Source organism: Nyctereutes procyonoides, unplaced genomic scaffold (genome assembly GCF_905146905.1).
Source record: "Nyctereutes procyonoides isolate TBG_1078 unplaced genomic scaffold, NYPRO_anot_genome, whole genome shotgun sequence".
Lineage (NCBI taxonomy): Eukaryota > Metazoa > Chordata > Mammalia > Carnivora > Canidae > Nyctereutes > Nyctereutes procyonoides.
Window position 1 is genome coordinate 20685998 of NW_026575135.1, and position 23120 is coordinate 20709117.

Sequence of the window (23120 nt, forward strand, 5' to 3'; positions counted from 1 at the left end):
GGCCACACAGAGGGGGCTGGTGGAGGAAGGGTGAGAAAGGCGTGCAGATGGTTTCCATTTCAGAGTTCTGCATACTGCTCCAACCTCCGATGCCTCACTTGGGGGTGGCAGAGGGGTGCAGAGAGGAGGAAGAAGCAGGGACCATTCTGAGGAGGTTGCTTATTGTCAGCCACATTTCTAGTAGATAGGGTCATCACAAGGCAGAGACTCTCTGGGCAGCTTTCTCCTGGTCCTTGGCCCCACACTCAGCGGGTGCCTGAATTTTCCCCAAGCTGTGGTCACTTACCTCCAGAGACCACAGCCAGCTGCATCCCAGGCAGCCTGTCTCATTGCTGGAAACTTCAGTCAAGAAGGGTTTCTTGGCACCAAGCCAAAATCTGCATCTCCAGCTGCACTGGTATTTGGTGTAATATGCCCCAGAGATGTTTAGCTTGGGTTTGCTCAGTGGGGGATTTTATGTAGGAAGCAAGAATAAAATAAAATAATTACCAAGGTTCAAAACCCACTTGGCAGGCCTGGTACCATATTTTAGGGTTTAAGATTTTGTCAAATTTCTGCCTCAGTTTGCCATTCTCTGCCTCTGTTTCCATATTTGAGATAATAACCACTGTGATGGTTAATTGTATGTGTCAACTTGGCTAGGCTATGGCACTCAGTTGTTTAATAAAGCACTAGTCTAGATGCTGCTAGGAAGGTATTTTTATAGATGCCATTAACATCTACAACAAATTGACTTTAAGGATTACCCTCCAAATGTGGGTGGGCCTCATCCAAATAGTTGAAGGCTTCAGGCCAAGGACTGAAGTTTCCTAAAGAAGGAATTCTGCTTCAAAACTCTAAGATAGAAATATGGCCTGCTGATCTGCCTTACAGATTTTGGACGTGCCAGCCCCCACAATTGTGTGAGATTACATAAATCTCTCTCTATATGCATATCCTATTGGCTTTGTTTCTTTGGAGAACCCTGACTGATACAACTGCCTACCACCTCTCTGTGCAAAGGCAGATAAAGGACACTCAATTCTTAAGAGAAAAGCAATGTATAAGAAGACTAACATTATAAAAGTGCTAATTGGTACAGTGCTGTGTGATTCTAAAACCCATCCCCAAGAGCACCATCCATCTCCCTACTCAAAATCCATGCTGGTTCCCTAAAGCTACCACTGCCATGGTATCAGCTACTCTTTATGAGTTGTTTCTAGGTGTCAGACACTATGTAAGTAGTATATGTAGTTCATAGATATGTTTGATACTTTAATTCTTGCAAGAGAGAGGATATAGTCTCTACTTCATGGATGAGGAAAACGAAACACAGAGGAACATATCCCTCAGCCTGAAATTCAGAGCCTCCAGTGATCTTGCTCCAGTTTAACTCTCTCCACCCTCGTGTCATCCATAGTCAAGGCCAATGGACTAGACCCTCTTACTTAAATGTGCCCTAGATTTTCCTACAGCCAGTCTGTTGCCCATACCTGGCTTTCTCCTGAAATGCATTTCCTCTTATCCTAAATCTCAAGGTCTTTGCTATGGGTCTAACCACCACTAACACTGGAAGTGACCTCTTCCTGCACAGCCCCACCTCTAGGCCTCCAACTTGAGTTACTGCCATCCATTTCAGAGCTTCTCTCTCCCACTTAGAAGGGCAGAAACATATACAATGAGTTATGACAAATGACAGTACTAAAACCCATGGACTTTCTCTCTGAAGCAGTGAATTTTAATGAGAAAAATAATTATAGTCTTCCTGTACTAAACTTCTCTATGGAAGCTGTTTACTGAAAGACCAGGACTGCTTCTGCTCCAACACTGTTGGTGGACTTCTATTTTCTTTGCTCTTCTCTTCCATTTGAATGACAGACCTCACAATGATAATTTAGAAAGTTTAGTCTGGTTTTGTCTGTCTGAGGCTTGATGGAGCAACACCACCAAGCTCTGTAATGCCAAAGCCTACAATTTGAGTTCATACTCACCCTCTCCAGCCTTGAAGCCACCTTCCTGACAGAGCCACTGTGGACCTTTCCATTTAGAAGTGAAACCTTCCAGTCCAGTGAACTGAAGCTTTCATCATCCCTGTTTTAGTAACACGATTTACAGAATGGGGTTGGGGACTGGTGAATTAAATTCATATATTGAAGTAGCAGTTCCCATGCTGGGCCCTGTGAAAAAGGATCAAGATGAGATAGCCGTTCTCTCTTTATCAACAGATAATGTGAGCCCCTACTCCACACCAGGAACTGTGCTTTTTGTAGCAATCGCTTGCACAGTGTCCATTTTCTCCATGGGCTACGAGTCCAGGAGGGCATGGATCATATCTGTCAGGACCAACACTGTATCATGGCTTCAGTGCAGTGCCTGGCACATAACTGCTATCCTATAAATATCTGTTGTAGAACTGAATAAGATGTGCATTTGTCTCACCCACTATAGAAAGAGAGCTCCTTAAGGGGAGGGAGCCCTCAATGTCTGCACAGGACCTGGCTCAGGTGAGATGTTCAAGAAGTGTTTACTGAGTTAGATGGTCCTGGTTCAGTGGAAGTCCAGTAGGCTACACCTGACTAGGGCAGGGGTTGGGGTATAAATGCTGGGCTCTTTATGAGTTCCCATCTGCCTCTGCTGTGGGAACTGTGGCTCCTGTTTTCTTATGTGATCTCTTTTCCTTGTGGTTTTGGGGACTGAACGATTAATCGTGGGTAAGTTAAAAACAGAATTGCCTCTAGAAGCTGCTATAGAACAGCCAGTTCTAAGCACTTAAGGCCAATTGTGTGCTCAAAAAGGCTGTCGCTTTTTTTTTTTTTGTCCCTCCCCTTGAGGAGGTCTCTTTCTATAGTGGGTGAGACAAATGCACATCTTATTCAGTTCTACAATGGATATTTATAGGATAGCAGTTATGTGCCAGGCACACACTGAAGCCATGATACAGTGTTGGTCCTGACAGATATGATCCATGCCCTCCTGGACGCATAGCCCATGGAGAAAATGGACACTGTGCAAGTGATTGCTACAAAAAGCACATGCTCATGACCATGAGGGGTATGGTCCATGCAGAAACTGGGTTTCCCAGTATTAGACAGTATCTAATGGAGGGATTATGTTCATTATTAAGGGATTATGACACCAATTTTTCCTAAAAACGACCACAAGTGTGACATTTCACCATCTATAATCACACACTTATATAAAATCCCTGGGCTCTGCACCAACCACATCTAAGTGGTTGGTGAGGCAGGAATGAGGGAGCGGCTTGTGAGGCCATGAGGAATCAGTTGGGAGAGGGGCTGGGCCTGACACAGAAGCTAAAATGATGGACAGAGAAGGGGAAAGCACAGAGCAAGAAGGTCCTCAGAGGCTGGGTCACGAGTTGCTAACCTGTGGGGACTTGTGTTGCTCTTAGACCAAGGGATGTCCATAGAGAGGCAGTGCTGCACACTGAGCATCAAGAGTGATTCTGATTTGGTGAAGCCAAGGGCTACTTATGACCATTAGATCACAGAGCAGGGAATACCAGAGCAGGGAGTCCTGAGAACTCATACATTATTGGAGATCAAAATTTCACATTTTTTTGTGATAGCATCTGACTTAGCAATGTGTTTACATTGGTTTTTCATGTGTAAGAGGCTGAGTTATGTTTGGTAGCCATATGGGCCGTGGAGCATATGTGGAAATGTAAAAGGACTACTCACTAGTATATACAAGACTAATATTAAAAGTGAAGTAGATAACTCAAAAAGAAGGAAGTGATGGTCTGATTTTTCCACAGGAAAACCTTTGAGTGTGTACCCACCTTCTCCCTTCACTTGGGCAGCCACAGGGCATTTCTAGAGAGAACCATTCCTCATGTGAACAGGAGATATGAGACTCCTGATCCCCCACCTGCCCTGGGCCCCAGCACCATTCCAGTGACCCCCAGAGACCTCCCCATTTCCCCTTCCCTTTGGTGGTCCTTCCATACCTCCCCACTCCATTCTCTATTCCCTTGTTCTCTGTCAAAAGGGAGACACTGAGGATACCACTTCCTCACCGAACCTGTCTTACCTGCTTCTGACTCCTTTTGCTCAGCCCTCTGGACTTATCACTTCTCTCCTCGAGTGTCATCAATTTGAGTTTCCTTCAGTTCTCCAACATCCTCATCTCTTTCAGCACCTTCATGTCAACGGCAACCTGGTTGCAGCCAGAATCCTCTGTCCTGTCAACCTTTCGCAGCCAAGGATTTAAAAAGAGGCATACATTCTCTCCAATGAGCAATGGCTGCTCATTCCACTCATTCGAAGAAGCCACGTGCCCCCAAATATGCTAGATGTTTTTCAGATCATATGTTTATTTGCCCATATTTCACAAAGGAATTGAGGCATAAGGATATATGCAAGATGAGATTATCAATAATTAAAATAGTCTTAGGGAAAGTATAAAGCAGAATAGAAAACCAGACAGAAAAATAACAGATGAAATACCATATCCCCCAATTAAAAACTCAGGGAATACAAACAAAGTACAACTTGGTAGAAACATTTTTTCTTACAGTTCTTGGTGTGTGTGTAGTGGGTTGGCTAGTGTTCCCCAAAAAAGATATATCCAAGTCTTTACCCTGGTACCTGTGAATGCAAACTTTCTTAAAGATGAAGCCTTTGCAGACATAATTAGGGATCTTGGGATAATACCGTCTTGGATCTAGGGTGAGCTCTAAAACTGATATACAGAGACAGAGAAGGTGGAGGCAGAGGTTGGAGTTGTGTCTACAAGCCAAGGAATGCCAACTGCCAACGGGATGTAAGAGACAGGCATAGAATGGATTCTCCCCCAGAGCATTAAGAAGAAACCAACTCTACTGATAATCTTGATTTTGGACTTCTGGTTTCCAGAAGTGTGAGAGAACAAATTTCTATGGCCTTAAAGCCACCCAGTTTGTGATGATTTGTTACCATAGCCCCAAGAAACTAATAGGGGGTACATTCTTGCTGTTTCTGATCTTCATGCCTCTACTGACATGGTTCCTTTTCCTAAAAGGGCTCTTCCCTCTTTTGTTAACCGGAAATTTTTGTTCTGCTATGAAGACTCATTGGAGGTCCTAGGCAGAAGAGATCAGCTCAGATTTCCTGGACTCTTCCCAGAAGGCCAATCCATAACCATCCCTGTACTCCTCACCTGTATCAATTTTCGTTTTTGTGTTTGTCTCCTTAATTGCTCATCAACCCTGAAGCTTGGGATTTATAATTAGTCAACCTGAAGCAAGAATACTACCAGGAACAGAAAAGGTCAACAACAAATATTTGTTGAATAATAATTCAGGAGATTATTATACCAAAGGATTAATGTTGACTAGGGTGGTCATAAAAGTGGAATGGGCTATTTTAGGCAGAATCAACAAAATAGGTAAATATGACCTGTCCAGGACCAGGTCATCCATCCAATGGGACTGGAAGAGTAAAGGGAATATAGAAGAAAGAAAAGGAGTGAAGTCTTCAGAAGATAAGGCTGGAAAGGCTTTGAAAGTTAGGCCAAGAAGTTACACTTGAGCCTGTGGACCATGGTTCCTAATGCTAAGTGCAACTACCACCTTCCTCCAGGCCTCTAAAGTTGGACACTTACCTTGTGATCACAGTCTTCTTCTGAGCCCTCTAGGAGCAAAGCAGGAAACAAGATAGTCTATGGACTACTGACCCTTGGCCTTGCCTAGTTTTTTCAGAATATTTCGAATTCAGTGAAAAAAATATTAAAATGTTCCCAATAGATTATGAATGAAACTAGTTCTTGTTTTGACACACGTATATACTTGTGAGACTATCACCACAATCAAGATAATGAACATATGCACTACCCCCAAGTTTCCTGTCCTTTTGTGATTTTTTTAAAGGTTTTATTTATTTATTCATGAGAGAGAGAGAGAGAGAGAGAGAGAGAGAGAGAGAGGCAGAGACACTGGCAGACGGAGAAGAAGGCTCCATGCAGGGAGCATGACACGGGACTCGATCCCAGGTCTCCAGGATCTTGCCCTGGGCTGAAGGCAGCGCTAAACCACTAAACCACCAGGGCTGCCCGCTTTTTGTGATCTTTATTCCCCACCCTTCCCAAGCATCACCAGCTCCAGGCAACTACAGATCTGCTGTCACTAGATTAATTTGCCTTTTTCCACAGTATCCCACTGTGAATTTTAAATTACTGAGTACTGTATATTCTTGTATTCCTATAAATATTCTTGAGCTTTATTCTTAGAATTGGTTGTTACTGGAAACAATTTAATTCTTTCAGTTCTTGCTTTTAAGTTAGTTAGGTAAAACCAGAGAAGAATTTAGGTGAGGGCTAATTTTCCCCATCACTGAGGAAAGACTCTTCTGAGTACTGTAGACAGTGCCACACCACCTTTTGAGGTTTTCCTCTGACTGGTGAGAGCAGGAATGAATCTGTGGCCCTTTATGAGCTCCAGAAAGCTTACTCTAATCTTTTCGTTGTTTTCCTTACCCCTGTGCACTAACCAGTACTCAGCCCAAGACTTGAGGGGGACCCTCTGCAGACTTCTGGGTTCTCTCTTTGCAACTCTCTTCTCTCTAGTAACCAGATCTTCAAAGTCAAGGCACATTGGCTTTTTCAGACTCCCAACTCCGTTTCCTTAACTCAGGGAGATCATCAGGCTCTTCCTGGGTTTCCCCTCCTTGCTTCACAATCGGGAAACCCCTCAGCAGTCTGCTGGAGCAACCATATGGCACACCTCACTTATCTGCCATCTCTCAAAGTTCAGTGTCCTTCCTTGTCTGATGTTCAGGGTCTTGAAAACTGCTTCATGTATTTTTTACATGGTCTCAGGTTGGAGGGTAAATCTGGTCCCTATTACTCTAATCTTGGCTAGAAGTAGAAATTCCTGAACCTGCTTTTGATGACGATGACAAATGCAATGTATTGATCTTCTGGACTCTTATGTTGCATGGTAATATACGGGTACCTCAAGGTGATAAACTTACTGAGAAAATGGATACATACAATATACATAAAGTTCTATTTCTCTGCATTCAAAAGTAATTTAAGAAATTATTTTTAATGAATACTGGTAAGTATCCTTTTGTGGGAAGGACTGTTCTGAGATCATGGTTGTAGCAGATGACATTGGTGTTTTGTTTATATCCCTGTGTCTCTGTTAGGCGCTGCCCACTAGCTGCCAAACCCACTTTACCTGGGTGTACAGAGCCAGGGTCACTATACTTAAGAGAAAGGCCCCTGAGGGCAGCTTTTACACAATGGGTGATTTAAAACAAAACAAAACAAAAAAATCACACACACACACACACACACACTTTGACTCCTTTGCCCTTGAGCAGGGCAGCTCAAAGTGTGGCCTACACCGTGTCTACTGCTCACTTTGGATTTGAATGCTCCTGGGTGGGACTTGACTTGACAAGACATCTGGCTTGGATTCCTTCTCTTCCCCTGCCTCATTTCCTCACTCCCTTACTGGGTTTAACTGGAAACCCTTCCTAGTAGATGGTTTAAGAAGTGATTTATTTCATAGGATGGGTATGTACAATGTCCATTGTATACATTACATTTGCATTAAATGCACCAGCAATTGGAGTTGTTCTCTCTGGATAGAGCAAGAGTGAAACAGCTTCATCACATGAAGTGATCCTTTGCATGGCATGCATAACAGATCATGTCTTCCAATGGATGGTACTTCTCTTTAATGTTAACTCCAAGGGTAAAACCTAAGAACCTATGCCGGGCCTGGGTCCTGGTGATGGTTCCTACAGCCCATCTCCAGCTCTTTTCTTTCCCACTAGCTGACTTCCTTAGTTCTCTTACCACAAATATTTATCTCAACGGAGCTCATAGCCTTCCTGGTGCCCTAGTGCTTCTGCTTCCCAATTGGAACAGTAAGTAATTCCCCTCAGCTGGCTAAGTCTCCAGTGGCCCTGTCCTTCCACAAAGTGGTCCAAAAGGTCTGGAGACCCTCATGTTATGGAGCTAGTGTCCTTATTTTAGATGAATGGGACATGTCCCACCAAACTCTCAAATATCAGCAGTCTGATGAAAAAAAAAAAACCTTGTAAGATAAGGATACATCTGGCTCTTGCTTTCAGATGTAGCAGGCAATGTGAGTTCTCCTTCTTGTTGGAAGAATTACTTCTGAGAGACGAGACATTTGAGGCTGGATATTCCTTTGTTGTGGGGAGTTGTCCTGCATATTATAGGATACTTAGCAGCAACTCTGGCCTCTAGTCACAAAATGCTAGTAGTACCTTCTAAGTTGCAAAAACCAAAAATAGTAATTATCAGGGGATCAAGACAGCTACGAAGGAATGAAAGTCTCATATTTTGTCTGTAACCTTTTGTTGGCAGAAGACTTTTCAGCTGTTTTCTATGAGAACTTCTTTCCGTATCTTTTATCAACAGATTGATATATAGTTAATTCAGCCCTACACCCAAACACAGCACACATCACTCTTTTCACTGTAGCACTAACAAACAGTGTTTCGTGGCCCATGAGAGAAGCAAAGAGAAAAAGGAATGATAATATCCCATGATTGTGGGAGTGGGGAGATGAACTCTCTCAAACACTACCAGGAATGTATAAATGACTGGGAAGTAGTATGACTTTTTGGGAATGTCATTTGGCAATATGTATTAAAAGGTGCATGAAATATATACATATTTTTTAGACCCACAAATTCTATTGTATTGCAACAGAATAATCAGAGAAGATAGGATGTGCATATACTTTTTTAAGATAATGAAAATTAGAAACTACCAAAATGTTCAACAACAGGAAGCTGAGTAAATAAGTTATGGTATAGCCATATAACAGGATATCATGTAGCCATTAAAAATAATGATGTAGGCACATATTTGATTAGAAAAAAATATTTTCACAATGCATTAAGTGAAAAAAGAGGTTACAAAACAATATATATATGTATAGAAAAAAGTCAGGAAGGAAAGATTCTAAGAATTGTAATCATATCTTTGGGTGTAAGAATCAGGTATCATTTTTTTATTTTCATTTTCTTTCCTTTAAATGAACATGTAATCTTTGTTAACAAAAATAAAGATCGAGTAATAGGTATACTGCAAGTAGCATGGTCCATGAAAGCAAGACTTTCCAGAGAGAACGGGAGACAGTTTCTCTGTACTATATTCTAAGAATGGCAAACATGAACCAAGCTATCACCCAGGAAAGGAGCAACTTAGACTGCCTGTAATCAAAGTGGAGTCAGAGGCAAAAGATGTTTAGCCTTCTTAAGCTTAACAACTAAACAGATGCTTATTGTTTGGGACATTTGCTTTTTTTCTCAATTATATTTATGCATTTAAAATATTATTTGATGAATTGTGGAATCTCTAATATATTTTTAAGCTTCCATTTTTGTATGGAAAACTACTGTGAGTCCCTGATGGACTGATTTAACACTTGGTGAGAGTCAGGTGTCCAGGCAACAAAGAGAAAATGGAGCAAAAGCTCCTCTGTGTTTCTGCTCTTTCCTAAACCACCCTAATGCCCACAAGTAAAATAGCTCAGCTGCCTTTCCTATCTGCATATAAATGCATGGGCCTGAAGGGTAAATTATATTCTAGCACAAAATGCTTGTCTAATAAAAAAAAATGGGGGGAAAATAGGAAAATGTGCAGAAATAAATAATTTTAAAAAAGAGCACTTTTTCTTCCTTTCTCCAAACAATCTGCCATGTATGTAAGATCCTAAGGAATGGCAATCCCCTCTCTGCCCTGAAAGGAGATGCCCTTGCACCTGAAGCAATGCTAGTCACACCACACCAATAATAATACATGCTTATCCCAGGTCTTAATGAGGAATAACAACAATTATTTCAAGACTTATCACTGTGTGAAGCCGTTTTTTTTGACGGCTGTCATGCCCTTTTAGCAGGGTGTTAAAAGACTCTGGCCACTTACCTTGGGGTCAAAACAATTGCAAGGATGTCAGGAAGCTATGAACCAACACACAAAGAACACCTGCACTTAGCTGAGAGCAGGGCATCCCCAGAGAGGGAACTGGCCTAAACACTGTGAAGCCACAGCTGATGCTGAAGCTGTTTTAGGGGAAGAGACTCTCCCTTTCCCCCTACAAGATAGGAGAGCTGATCCCACCAGGTACACAGTGGTTCATGTACTTCACAAAGAGTAAAACACAAATGTAAGAACCTAACATTCTAAAATCACCCGAATTAACGGACTCCTCATCATTTTCTTTTGGCATGGAGCTAGTGCTTGGGTGACAAGGGCATTGTGAGCCCAGTTCATGGAGATTTTGCAACTTTAGCCACGTGTCCAACCCAACCATGGCCTTTGTCATTCAAACTCTTATTGCCTTTTTACATAATTGACAAACTTATTTACTCTTTTTCAGACATTTTATTTTTCTAACATTAAGCTTTGATAAATACAAAAAATTCACAGGTACAAAAATTTCTGTAATAGCCTTGTGGTAGTTAAAAAACCCGTGAAAACAAAACAGTGTTTTAAGTGGGGCAGTATCCATCTCTATACATCTGAGTGACAGTCTTCATGAAGTGTGACTGTAAAAATGGTGAAAACTATTTCCTTATGATTACAATTTTTTAGGACTCTCTTTCACTTGTCTCAGGAAATCTCTCTCATGCCATTGCACTGGTTGGGTTCCTTGCTTGTATTTTGCTACAGGCCAATTCTCCACCTCTTAGGGGTTTCAAGGAGGACACCTTCACCTTTTAGCCCCTGATGTTCTGTCAGAAAATTCTGACTCCAGCCTCAACAGCAAGAACAGCTAGATTGAGATTTACAGCTATTACCCTTTCTGATGTTAAAAAAGAATAAAGTAATGATGAAAGACTGATGAATTTTTCATATTAACATTAATTTCTCTTCCTGCAAGGATTTAATTTTCATATTCCCAATGCAGATGAATTACATTTGATGAGCTTTTACTTTATTAGAGTATTTAAAAATTTTTTTCTTGAAAAGATTTTTTCTTATCCCTAGGATTCTGAGTAAAAATGACGTATAGGAACAGGGGAAGTCTGAGTATATCTGTGTGTTTTTTCCCCCTCCTACATTTAATAATCTGTTAGACACAGAGAATGGAGATCTCCACAGTCTTTGTTCAGCAGTTCCAGGCACGGCTGAGATTACAAACAAAACCAAAAATGCACTTTATTTAATCACAGATAATAAAGATTTTGCTGGGATGTTATAGGCATGAAGACCAAACACTGGAAAGCTGGATCAGAAGCTGTCTCACAACCTGGATTTTTTTTTCCTCTGCTTAATAAGAAACAAATTATCATTGCCATCACCCTCCAAGTGGCTCTTTTTCTTATGCTTGCTCCGTTTGCCCTCTCTGGGCAGCTTGTCTTCTCTTGGCTTGTGAGAATGCGATGAGTGGTGGAAGGACTTAGGAGCCTTCTGGGTTCTGAAAGTGCCAGAAGAAGAGTGGAGTTTTGGGCCTCTGGGGAAGTCCTCATCCAAATCATGACACCTGTCAGCCTTCCTGTGTTTCTCTCGTTCTTTATTGCTCCTGCTCATTTCTTTTTGGGTTTCTTTCTTTTCTTGAGGCCACCTGTTGTTTCTACATGAGGCATGGCTCTTCCTTCTGTGTTGGTGGGGCCTCTTATCTGCTGCTTCCATGTGAGGTCTCTTGAATTGCCTTGGGAAATCTCCATTCTTCTGGAGTTCTGGAAAATATAAAAGTATTTCTGCATATTCAGCAGCCAGACAGTCCACACACAGCTTTCACAGGTCTGCAAACAACTTAGCAGAAAAGGAAACCAGACAATGAAATGTGTAAATGATAGGACATTCTAAATAGCCATTGCTAAGGAGGTAAAAATCATTGACTAAAAATTGCATGATTATAATTCTGTATTTGATTGCTAAAAATAAAAAATATCCAGAAATACAATGGTATTTATTCTGTTCAGTACAGCTGAATTAGGTTGAACAACAGAGATGAAGACTGGTGAGAGCAGTAATCATCTTAGCTTTGTGAAGAAAAGTCATGTCTGACCAATTCAAGTTCTTGCAGTGATAAAGAAATAACCCTTGATGACAAAGTGAAACAAGATGTGTAAAATGGTCTTTTAACAGTTTCATATGACATTTCGATTACCCTCTTAAGATAAAGTCTGGCCACAGGACTTACAGGTGGATGCTAAACTGGACGGGAGGTTACTCCTCCAGAACAGGTATCACTGGCTTGGAGAATATACACACACACATGTATCTCAGAGGTTTGGGTGCCAGATCTGATATTAAATTCTGCCAGGACTTGGCACCCTTACTACAACTGTTGATGGTCGTGATTCTGATGGGGTAAGTGGGAGATGAGGTTACAGTGAGGGATGAAAAACTAACATGCCAATAAAATCTTGAAAGATTAAAGAAGAAGCCTATAATAAAACAGGATGAAATGCAAAGTAATATATTTAGGGAACAAAAAAATGAATTCTAGGATATAGAGCAAAGGTAATTACTAATGGACATTAGCATAAAATAAAAATTCCAATGAATCATAGAGAACCTCTAAGTAGCCACAGAGTTGTCAATATAACTAGCTAAAAGGGAAAACAAATGGCTTTTCTAGGATTGTAAGTTATAAAGACTCATTATAGAAAACCTGGGAAATATAGAAAAGTATAAAGAAAATAAAGTAGTGGCCATAATCTTTTATTTATTTTTTATTTTTTATTTTTTTGGCCATAATCTTTTAATTTAGAGGTGACATTGGTGCTTTTCTTCTTAATTTTTTAACTTAGCTGCCTAATCAATATCTTCATGTACTATAATTTATCGTTGAGATAAAGTTCATATGAAATGTAATATATAACATATGCAGGAGTTGAGAAGTGATTTCGTTTGAAAAATACTCAAACTCAGAGAGTTGGGGAAAAGAATAACAAAAAGGAGAAAAGAGTTAATAATGTATAGGTCAACTTGAAAAATGTAGAACTATTTTGTCCTTAAAGCAACAAAAGTAACTTGGTAAACCATCATGAAGAATATGGCAAGAAAGAATTAGGAAGAGTAGGCTTAAATGATAAAATAGAAGAACTTTATGTTAGCAACAGTAAAAGAAACCACAGAGGGTGGGCTAAGAATGGACATCTTTAAGGAAGCTCCAGGAATCACCAGGAATTACCTAGCAGGGAAAGCATTTCTTTCCATGAAAAATAGTAGAGACATAGAAAGGGAAAAAATAATTACTTGCTAAACAAAAAAATCTCAAAGTAGCCTTTAAAAACTCTGCATACTTATATGGATAGAAGTATTTTCTGGACATATTCTAAACTGGTCATTATATGAGAAAAATCATCACTGAAAAGAACGTAACAGTTTCTGAAGTGGGTGCCTGATTTCTGGAGATCAAGAAAGTTCTAGTTTCTATGGTAATTATTTAAAAACATTTTCACTGCTAACCAAAGATTCCCCCCAGAGCAGGGAAAGACAGTGCAAGAGAAGGTATTTAGGAACTACTGCAAAGGTGGATCTCATAAGAAGTCAATAACATACCTTTCACTTTTCGTTTTATTCTCTGTTCTCTCTCTCGAATTTCATATTTGTCATCATAGTAGTAGATGAATGGAGATGTTGGAAACGTCTGGTTAAACATTCGTCTTTCTGTACATTCCTGCAAGTTGTTTGAAATTACTGTTTCAAATGATCAAATTTGATAATAAGCGCACTGTGCAGACAACCTTTTTGCAAGATTATGGACCACTGTAGTTAGAGACAAGCCCCGCACCAGGGATACCCCACTCTGTGGCTTAGGATGCAGTCTTGCTGGGATGTTGGGAGGATCATATCCAATCACACCCAACCACACCCAACTGTGTGTACTTGCTTCTTTCAGGCTTGGATTTTCTTTCCTTCTTTATTCATGAAACCCTTTTCTTTTTTCAATCTTTTCTGCCAAACCCCTCTCTCAGTCTGATTAACAGCAACAGGAGCTGGATCTCCACTACACTTGCCTTGTTCCTCTGTTAGAGGGTTTATTTTATTTGGCCTTATGTTGCTTTAGACCTTTGCTTGTTGTTGTCAGACCTTTGCTCTGATGAATGGGATCAATATTCTTATAAAAGAGACCCCCCACAGAACTCCCTAGCCCATTCTACCCTTGTGAGGACACAGCAAGAAAGTGTCATCTCTGAGGAAGCAGGCCCTCACCAGACATGGATTCTGTTGGAACCATGATCTTGGGCTTCCCAGCCTCCAGAACTCTAAGACATAAGTTTCTGTTGTTTATAAACCACCCAGTCTATTGTAGTTTATTTATAGCAGCCTAAATGGACTGAGATTCTAACCATAAAATATTAAGAGCAAATTACAATTATAAAAAGGTACTACAGACCTTGATACGCTCCCAGTGCTCACTCATACTTTCACATGCTCCTGGAGTAGTCTCTCTGCACAGTGACTACTGTTTCCTATGACAGTCTGCCTGATGTGGAGCTGCTTATGACTGTTCCTGCCTTCCCAATTAGAGAATAAGTGGAATTAGGGAAAGGCGGTGCCACATTCACCTTAGAATATCTTCCACATGAAGAGGCTGTTCAGTAACATCTGTAGAGCTGTATTTCTGAAAGTGAAGTGTAGGGGTCTTCAGGCATCTTTTCTCATCTGCATAGTCTCATGTTTGGATCCTGTACGGTCTAGACTGGTGTGACTATACAGTACCATAAATATTTTCCAAAGCTAAATGTAAATTATATTTTGATTATCCACATCGCTGGTCCCCTCCATTAGCACAGACAATTGATAGTTGGCTATATAATTTATCTACTATTTTGGATTAGCCACACCACTGATCTTCTTCATTAGTGTGAATAATCTAGAGTTCTTCATCTATGGCAGCAATGAGGCTGCCAAATTTGCTTTATTGTAAATTAAAAACTATCTAAATCTAGATTTCAGGGATAAATTCCAAATGTTAATATATTTCCTATCTACATTAACAGGAGTGACTAGTAAGTATTATGTGTCCAACTATAATTGTTTTTCTTCAATTGAACAAACATAAATGCTAAAAATACACAGTAAGTAAGCAGTCAGTAAGCATAAATTGTACATCCATGTGATCTGCGTGGTAGTGGAATGTTTAATGTGAATAGGTTTCCTAAACAGTGTTGGCAACATCTGAATTTTGGCAGTAAGGAGAAAGGCACAAAGCAGGAAAAGATCTAGAGATGATAATTCTGTAAGAAAAAGTATTCTCTAACAAGGCTTTCAGTGTGAGTTCTATGGAAATGAAGTAAGTATACTACAGGGTCTCTCCATCCATATCACTATACTATGGATTTGTTCACACTGGAAACAGCATCCAAATGTCAGTACTGAGAAATCTCCCCGTACAACTTCTTTGCTTTGTAGATAAAGAAACTGAAGACAGAGAGAAAATAGTGGGTTGTTCAAATCACATGGTTAAGTCAGTATCAGAGCAAAAACTGGAACTGAGGATCAGAACTTCATCCTACTTTCATATTCTATCCCTTCACTCCATGGTCCTGCTGCCCCAACATGGAAGAAAAACTTCATCTGCTGGTGAGCTATGACCCAGCCCTTTTCTTTTCCCAGTCAGTCTGTCTCTCTATGCTATAGAGCTCCAGACCCAAGGCTGCATGAATGAGGCACCATGGTCAGAATTCAAGTCACATAGTACAGTACTCCTCCATCCTACTGCTCACAGCCCAACCCATTTTGAGGACTCTCTGCCCACTGAATACTTTCCTCTTGTGTCATCAAATCTGATCTTAGATTATCTTGGTTTATCTAGGCTGCTAGAAGCCCACCTGGAGACTAGGAATGTATTTCTCCATTCAGATTTTCTATTTTTTGTGCCACTGCCTTTCTTCCTCTGATGCAGGATTCCAGGGATGTAGGAGAGAGCTCTGAGTGGATTCTTATTGCAGCCTGTCTCTGGGATGAGCTGCTGCTATTTCATATTTAACGAGACAAGAGGCTAGGAGATTCCCTCCCGTCCCACAGCACAAGTTTCTTCTGCTTTGACATCCCTGCACCTAAAACACACAGAGTTTGGCCCTGTTAGGGGTGGGCACATGCAGTCTAGATAGGGAATTTGGACATTTGTGGGGCGGGCAGGCTAGTCAAAGATGCAGCACCTCTGTCTTTACACTAGTGCTAGGGTTTACATGTAAGTGATGAAGATTTAAGTGAAAACAATACCAGGGAAAACTAGAGATACTGGAGAACTACACAGAAAACCTAAAATCATGATTTAGCTGTGTCAAAGTAATGGCAACCATAAGGACTCACAGGAACTGTAACCATTCTGCTGATTACTTTTATTTGTTTGCTGGATTTTATGAGCTTTGTATTTGTGTTAGCCTAACTTATTCCTATGTACTGAAAACAATTAGAAGAATGTGCTCCGACAGATCCTTGCTGTAGCAGGATGGGAGAAGTCAATCAGTTGAAAATATATGAAGTCTACCTCAGGATGTTAGTTCATAAAACAAAGTAAGCATTCAGAATTACATTCTTTTTGAGTTCATCTTTCAGCAACCACTTCCAGAACAACAGAAGGCTTTCTGCCCCAGTGCCACTCAAACTTACGTGTCCATAATGGCCTTCTTGCCCACAGTTGTAGCAATACACTAAGGCTGATTGTCCAGAAGGGGTCTTCGGCTTTTTGGGTGGTCCAGGTTTGGTCTGCAACATGAGTATTTATGAGGGTTTATTAAATGTTAGAAGAAAATTAACAACTGATTCTTTCCCAAAGAGCTCTTTTTTTTTGGTAAGAGATTCCCTGAGACGCTGCCTCCTTGAGTTTAGTGTGCGCAATTCATATCCAGATGGTTCTCTGTGTTAAAGTGCATAACCTAACAATTCTTTTATACTTCATATCAGTGTCATATCAGTGTGTTCTTTCCTCTCCTTCACTCCTCATTCCATTCGGCACTATGCCCAGTGCTAGGTATTTGGTCTCTCAGAGAAGTACAATAGCCTAGCAGAATATGACAGAAATAGATAATGACAGAACGATGTAATAAGCACAGTGACAAGGTATTAATGGAGTGGCAAGGGGGACCCACCATTGGATAGGGTGGAAGAAGACAGGGAAAGCTTCCTTGGAAGTATGAAACTTACATTTTCTCTCAAAGGATTAGGTATAAGTCAAACGGAACATCCTAAGTGGAGGGGACAACATGAACAATGACATGAAACTAAGAAAGAGCACACATGCTGACAAAGTACAACATGCACTTCCAGATATACTGAAAAATGAGCCTGGAGAATGGAGGGCAAAAGAAGGGAGGGCCTTATAAGTTATCTTAAGGAACTTGGAGTTTATCTGGGCCTTTCCATTTTTAGTTTTTTTTTTTTATTTTTAAGATTTTATTTATTCATGAGAGAGAGAGAGAAAAAAAGAGAAAGAGAGAGAGAGAGAGAGGCACAGGCACAGGCAGAGGGAGAAGCAGGCTCCACGCAGGGAGCCCGACGTGGGACTCGACCCCGGGTCTCCAGGATCACGCCCTAGGCTGAAGGCGACACTAAACCGCTGAGCCACCGGGCCGCCCTGCTCCTACATTTAAAACTATACTTAAGAGATCTCTGGGTGGCTCAGCGATTTAGCGCCTGCCTTCGGCCCAGGGCGTGATCCTGGAGTCCTGGGATCGAGTCCCACATCAGGCTCCCTGCATGGAGCCTGCTTCTCCCTCTGCCTGTGCCTGTGCCTCTCTCTCTCTCTCTCTCTCTCTCTCTCTCTCTGTGCGTCTCTAATGAATAAATAAAAATCTTTTTTTTTTTTTAAATAAATGTAGGAGCAGAATAGTTAGAATTTTATTTTGGAAAAAACTTTTTGGCTTGTAGTTGTAGGGATGGTGATGAATATGAGCAGGAGAAGGTTCAATGCAGCGAGAAAGGTGGCTGTGAGGAAAGCCAGTGAGGTGATGAGGGCCTCAAGTATAAGAGTAACAGGATAGGAAAAAGGGAATGGATTTGGCAAATACATGAGGTGATAAAAATGGTATCACTTGGACATTGAAAAGATATAGGGAATGAAGGAAAGGAGAAACTGGGATGCTTTTCAGGTTTCTAAGTTGGGTGAATTGATGAATGCCAACGATTTGGTAATAGTGCCAATACTTGCTTCAGAAAAAGTAGGGAGAAAAAAGAGAGGCCAAATCAGAGGGAAAGATAATAGAGTCTAACTTAGATCCTGCATTGGTGGAGATATCCACCAGGCAGTTGTCTGTGTGAGATTAAAGCTTAGGGAACAAGTGTGAGCTGATGATTAGATCTGGAAGAAATCTGTATAACAGTGGAGGCTCAGTAGACTAGAGTGGACATCATTGCCATACCCAGCATGAGTAGCAGTAACTTCGGATGGAACCCTGGGAAGAACAACACTTAAGAGGCAGACACAGGATCCTGAGATAGAGACAGAATAGGAAAGGTTGATGGAGGCAAGACCACAGTAAAATACAGTCACAGATCTTACCAGCTTCAAGAAGGATGAACTCATCTACAATGTCAAATACAGCAGAGGCTTGTTGAGATTAGAACCAAGAAATGTCGGTTAGATTTGGCAACTGTTTATGGATAACCTGAGGTCATCCTGAGGATGAGAATTTTGGAATTAGTGGAAAGGTAAAAAAAGAGTAGAAGTCAACAGGTTCAAGAGTGAAGCAATGGATACAAAGATGATGAAATCATATAGAAGAACAAGAAAATGACTGTCCACAGAAGCCAGGATGGTGGTTACTCCCAGTAGGGAGAAAACAACTCACAGAGGCTTCTGGGGTAGCCACAATTTTCTATTTCCTGAACACAAGTGGTGTTCTAGAACTTGAGTGTGTGTTATATAACTCATTTACTAAGTTGTATATGTTTTATGCACTTTTCAATATGTACGTCACATTTACAGGAAATATTTTAAAAAACTGAATGGAAGTTGAAGAAAAGGAGACTGTAGGTATGTATTACTCTGAGAAACATGAATAACAAGGGGCAGAATAATATTGAGCAAGACCTAGGAAGGGAGTTTGATGGAGTCTGCTATTAGAATGAGAGAGCGAGAGAGCTGAGAAAGTAGTTGGAGAGATGGAGGGCTTGGAAACAGGAGAGAAGAGAGAAGACAGAATAAAACCCCTGAGGTGGCAGGGGCTTTAAACAGAAGGAAAAAAAACCGAATTCCCGCCCATTCTTTTTTTTTTTTTTTTTGAGATTGGAAGAAAGGCTAAGAACAGGGTATAACTTGGATAAGCTTGCTTGCTTGCTTGCTTCCTTTCTCTCTCTCTCTCTCTCTCCCTCCTTCCCTCTCATTCCCCTTCCTTCCTTCCTTCCTTCCTTCCTTCCTTCCTTCCTTCCTTCCTTCCTTCCTTCCTCTCTCTCTCTCTCCCTTTCAAATAAACTCTACACCCCACATGGGGCTCAAACTCATGACCCTGAGACCAAGAATTGCAGGCTCCCCAGACTCAGCCAGCCAAGGGCACCCCACTTATGTACTTTAATGAGATGCTGTTACAAAGAATGCTGGTCTGCCAACTAATTTTGTTATTGTTGTTTAAGGTGGCAGATGGGTGGTTTGTGGAGGTTTTATTTTCTTGTCATGGGAAAATAATATATAAAGTTACAAAAACTGTTTTTTTTAAAAAATATTTTATTTATTTGTGAGAGACAGAGAGAGACAGAGACAGAGACACATAGACAGAGGGAGAAGTAGGCTCCATGTAGGGAGTCCAAAGTGGTACTCAATCCTGGGACTCCAGGATCACGCTCTGGGCCCAAGGCAGATGCTCAACCGCTGAGCCACCCAGGCACCCCTAAAAATTATTTTCAAACAACTTTACTTTCAGTTTCTATTTCCTAAAATGGAAAATGGGAAGATAACAGTAACCTAAAAGCTCTTTTCTACCAAAAATGACTACAAAAAAAAAAAAATGACTGTAAAGGCTACACAAAATGGAATTTACAACCTCAGCTCTTATCAATTGGGATATGATCAAAAACATGACTAACAAAGGTCTTATATTCTCCAATTAAAAAAATGTAGTTCATGAATTAAGACAAGTTGAAAGTCATCAAGAACAGTTTTGACAGGTATGAACATAAGCATGTACCTCTCATTCACTGCAATGATTCATAAATTTGCTAAGGTATAGAGTGCCAGGAAGATACGAAATTATTAAGCAGAAATTATTTTTCCATTGTTGTGTTACCTGATGTGACAGAAAATTGCAACCATAGCATATATATATATATATATATATATATATATATATAGTTTAATAGAAAGAAATCAAAGAGGTGTGTGATGGATGTGAAAGTAGAACACATGGGTTAAATAAGGTAAAGACTACAAAATCCACTGGATTAGCAATCAGGAACTTGCTGGCAACTCAGAACTGTTGTGAGCAGTTTATTTGAGGGGTAGAAGTGGAAGCCAGATTGTAATGGCTTTATTATAAGTAGAAAGAACTGAAGGACAGTACATTGTTGACTTTTTCAAGAAAGTAGGTTGGTATGGAAGAAGGGAAGGGGACAAGTAGAGCTGAACAAGTTCAAGGATGCCTTATCAGTGATGTTTACCAGAGTGCTGGGCTCATGGCATGAGCATATACATGCATTCTTTCATCAATTTATTCAAAGAATAATAACTGAGTGCCTAATACATGCCAGATATCTTAGGACAGATTAGGTAATGGAGAAGTAAGACCCTCCCCCATCCCCCAAATCACTGCTCACATCTCCCGAAGTGGAAGACAGATAAAAAAAACACATACACACACACACACAGACAACATCAGATAGTAATAAATGGCACGTAGACAATTAAAATAGAGTTATATGATTGAGAGTCATTGGTGGTGACTTAAGATTGAATGTTAGAGAAACTCTCACTGGGATAGTCATGTCATTTTTTTGTGACTACCCCTCCCTCCAAGTATGTGATGAGTGGGGAAAAGCATTCTAGGCCTCAGGCATGGGGCACAGGGAATGCAAAGCTCTGAGGTGGGTGTAAGTTTGCTGAATTTGAGTACCTGAAAAATATCTGTAAATTTGCAAGTGTGGTAGGTGAAGGAAGAATGGGAGAAGAGGAGGTTCTAGAGATAGAGATGGACTAGATCACTTAGGGCTTTATCAATAAGAATGGAGGGCACTGGATTTAGAGTGGCATGAAAATTTAGTCTAAGGCTAATGGTAGGTGTTCAATAACTAGTTGGCAACTGTTAGCACTATCACTGATGATAAATAGAATTATTCACCCCCCAAATAATAAATAATAAATGTTCTCCGAAAAACTTGTTTATAAATTTTTGTTTTTTGTGCAGATATATAGCAACTTATCACTAAGGCAAGATTTCTAGATTCATTGATGAAAAGGAAAGTATGTTTGCTATGTTTACTCCACTGGAATAAGAAACTCCATTGGCTCAAAAGGACAAGATGAATCAGGCAGTAATAATGAGGGCACCCAATAAGAACCAAATTAAGAGAGATTCAGACACTGAAACTTTGCCTTGATTGGTATGGATGCAAACAGGGATTTCCTCATCAGAGAGCCAATGGTATCCCCATGGCACTGCTGGCTTCTCCTTAGGAATACAGAACAAGGAAAGCCACACTGCTATACAACTCTTCAGTGGTTCATTTCTATCCCATACTCTCTGAATAAGGACCATTTTTATTTAATACTGCCACAGTGCTCCTGATCCTCCTTTCCCTAATTTCACCTTCTCATGTACTAAAATTATTATTTATCGTGCTTATTATCTCCCTCCCCATTGCTAGAATGTAAGGTGTATGAGGTAAGATCTCTTTGTTTAGTCCTCTATGTATCCCTATGCCAAGAATCTAGTGTTGGCAAACTATGGGTGACAGGTCAAATCCAGTCCTCTGCTTGTTTTTGTACAGCCCAGAGGCAAGAATGGCTTTTACATTTAAATAATTTAAAAAAAAAGATATTTTGCAACACATGAAAGTTCTATGAAATTCAAAATTTAAGGTCTGAAAACAAAGTTTTATTGAAGCACAGCCAGGCACATCTGCTTACAGATTATCTATCGCTATTTTTCTTACATTATTTTAATTCAAGTATAGCTAACGTACAGTGTTATATTAGTTTCAGATGTACAATACAGTGTTTCTACAATTCCATATATCACCTAGTGCTTATCAGACATTTCTCCAAAGAAGATATCCATATGGCTAAAGACACAGGAAAAGATGCTCGATATTACTCATCATTAGGGAAATGTAAATCAAAATCACAATGAGATAATATTTCACACTTGTCAGAGTGGCTAGAATCAAAAACACAAGAAACAAGTGTTGGTGAGGATGTAGTGAAAAGGGAACCCTTCTGGACTGTTGGTGGGAATGCAAACTGGCGCAGCCATTGTGGAAAATAGTATGGAGTTTCTTTCTTTTTTTTTTTTAATTTTTTTAAAAATTTATTTATTTATGATAGTCACACACAGAGAGAGAGAGAGGCAGAGAGAGAAGCAGGCTCCATGCACCGGGAGCCCGATATGGGATTCGATCCCGGGTCTCCAGTATCGCGCCCTGGGCCAAAGGCAGGCACCAAACCGCTGCGCCACCCAAAAGTGATGGAGTTTCCTCAAAAAAGTTTAAAATAGAATTACCTGCAATACGGTTGGTTATCTGTGGCAACTTTTCAAGAGCAGAGTTATGACAGAGACCTATGGCCTACCAAGCTAAACTTTGCTATCTGGCTCTCTAGAGAAGTCTGCTGATGCCTAAGCTACAACATAAAAAGTGCTCAATAAATAGGTGGTAAATGAGATGTTAAACACTTCAAAATTTAATAGAGTGGAAATGAGTTATATGGCCAATAAATGTGATTAAAATAAATCTGAACACTGAAAACCTCTATGGATTAGGATGCAGAGCACAAGTTTTATGGAGTTTCTCTGAATTATTTTATTGCCTAAGTTTGAGGAAGTTACAGGTAGTTCTAATGTTGTTCCAGCTGCCTGTATCACTCTTTGCCCAGAAGAACATGGTGCAACTCCACCTCTTTCAAATCTTGGCTTAAAGGTCATATTAGTAAGGCTTTCCTGATCACTTTTTAAAAAGATTGTCAGCTCTCTCCAACTGGTGTTCCCTACCCTGCTTTACTGCTTTAAACAAACAAACAAACAAACAAACAAACAAACAAACAAACT

General features: G+C 40.4%; 1 protein-coding gene across 5 annotated transcripts in view; it reads right to left on the reverse strand.

The window, feature by feature from the left end:
* Window positions 1-11069: 11069 nt before the first annotated feature.
* Window positions 11070-23120, reverse strand: part of ZCCHC7 (zinc finger CCHC-type containing 7) — a 250103-nt gene continuing 238052 nt past the window's right edge. For all 5 annotated transcript variants that reach the window (XM_055302444.1, XM_055302445.1, XM_055302443.1 and 2 more), the window contains 3 exons: window positions 16543-16638; window positions 13483-13600; window positions 11070-11648 (listed from right to left, as the gene is read on the reverse strand). In XM_055302444.1, coding sequence (XP_055158419.1) covers window positions 11212-11648; window positions 13483-13600; window positions 16543-16638 — 651 coding nt within the window. In that variant the 3' untranslated portion in view covers window positions 11070-11211. The remainder of the gene's footprint in view (window positions 11649-13482; window positions 13601-16542; window positions 16639-23120) is intronic.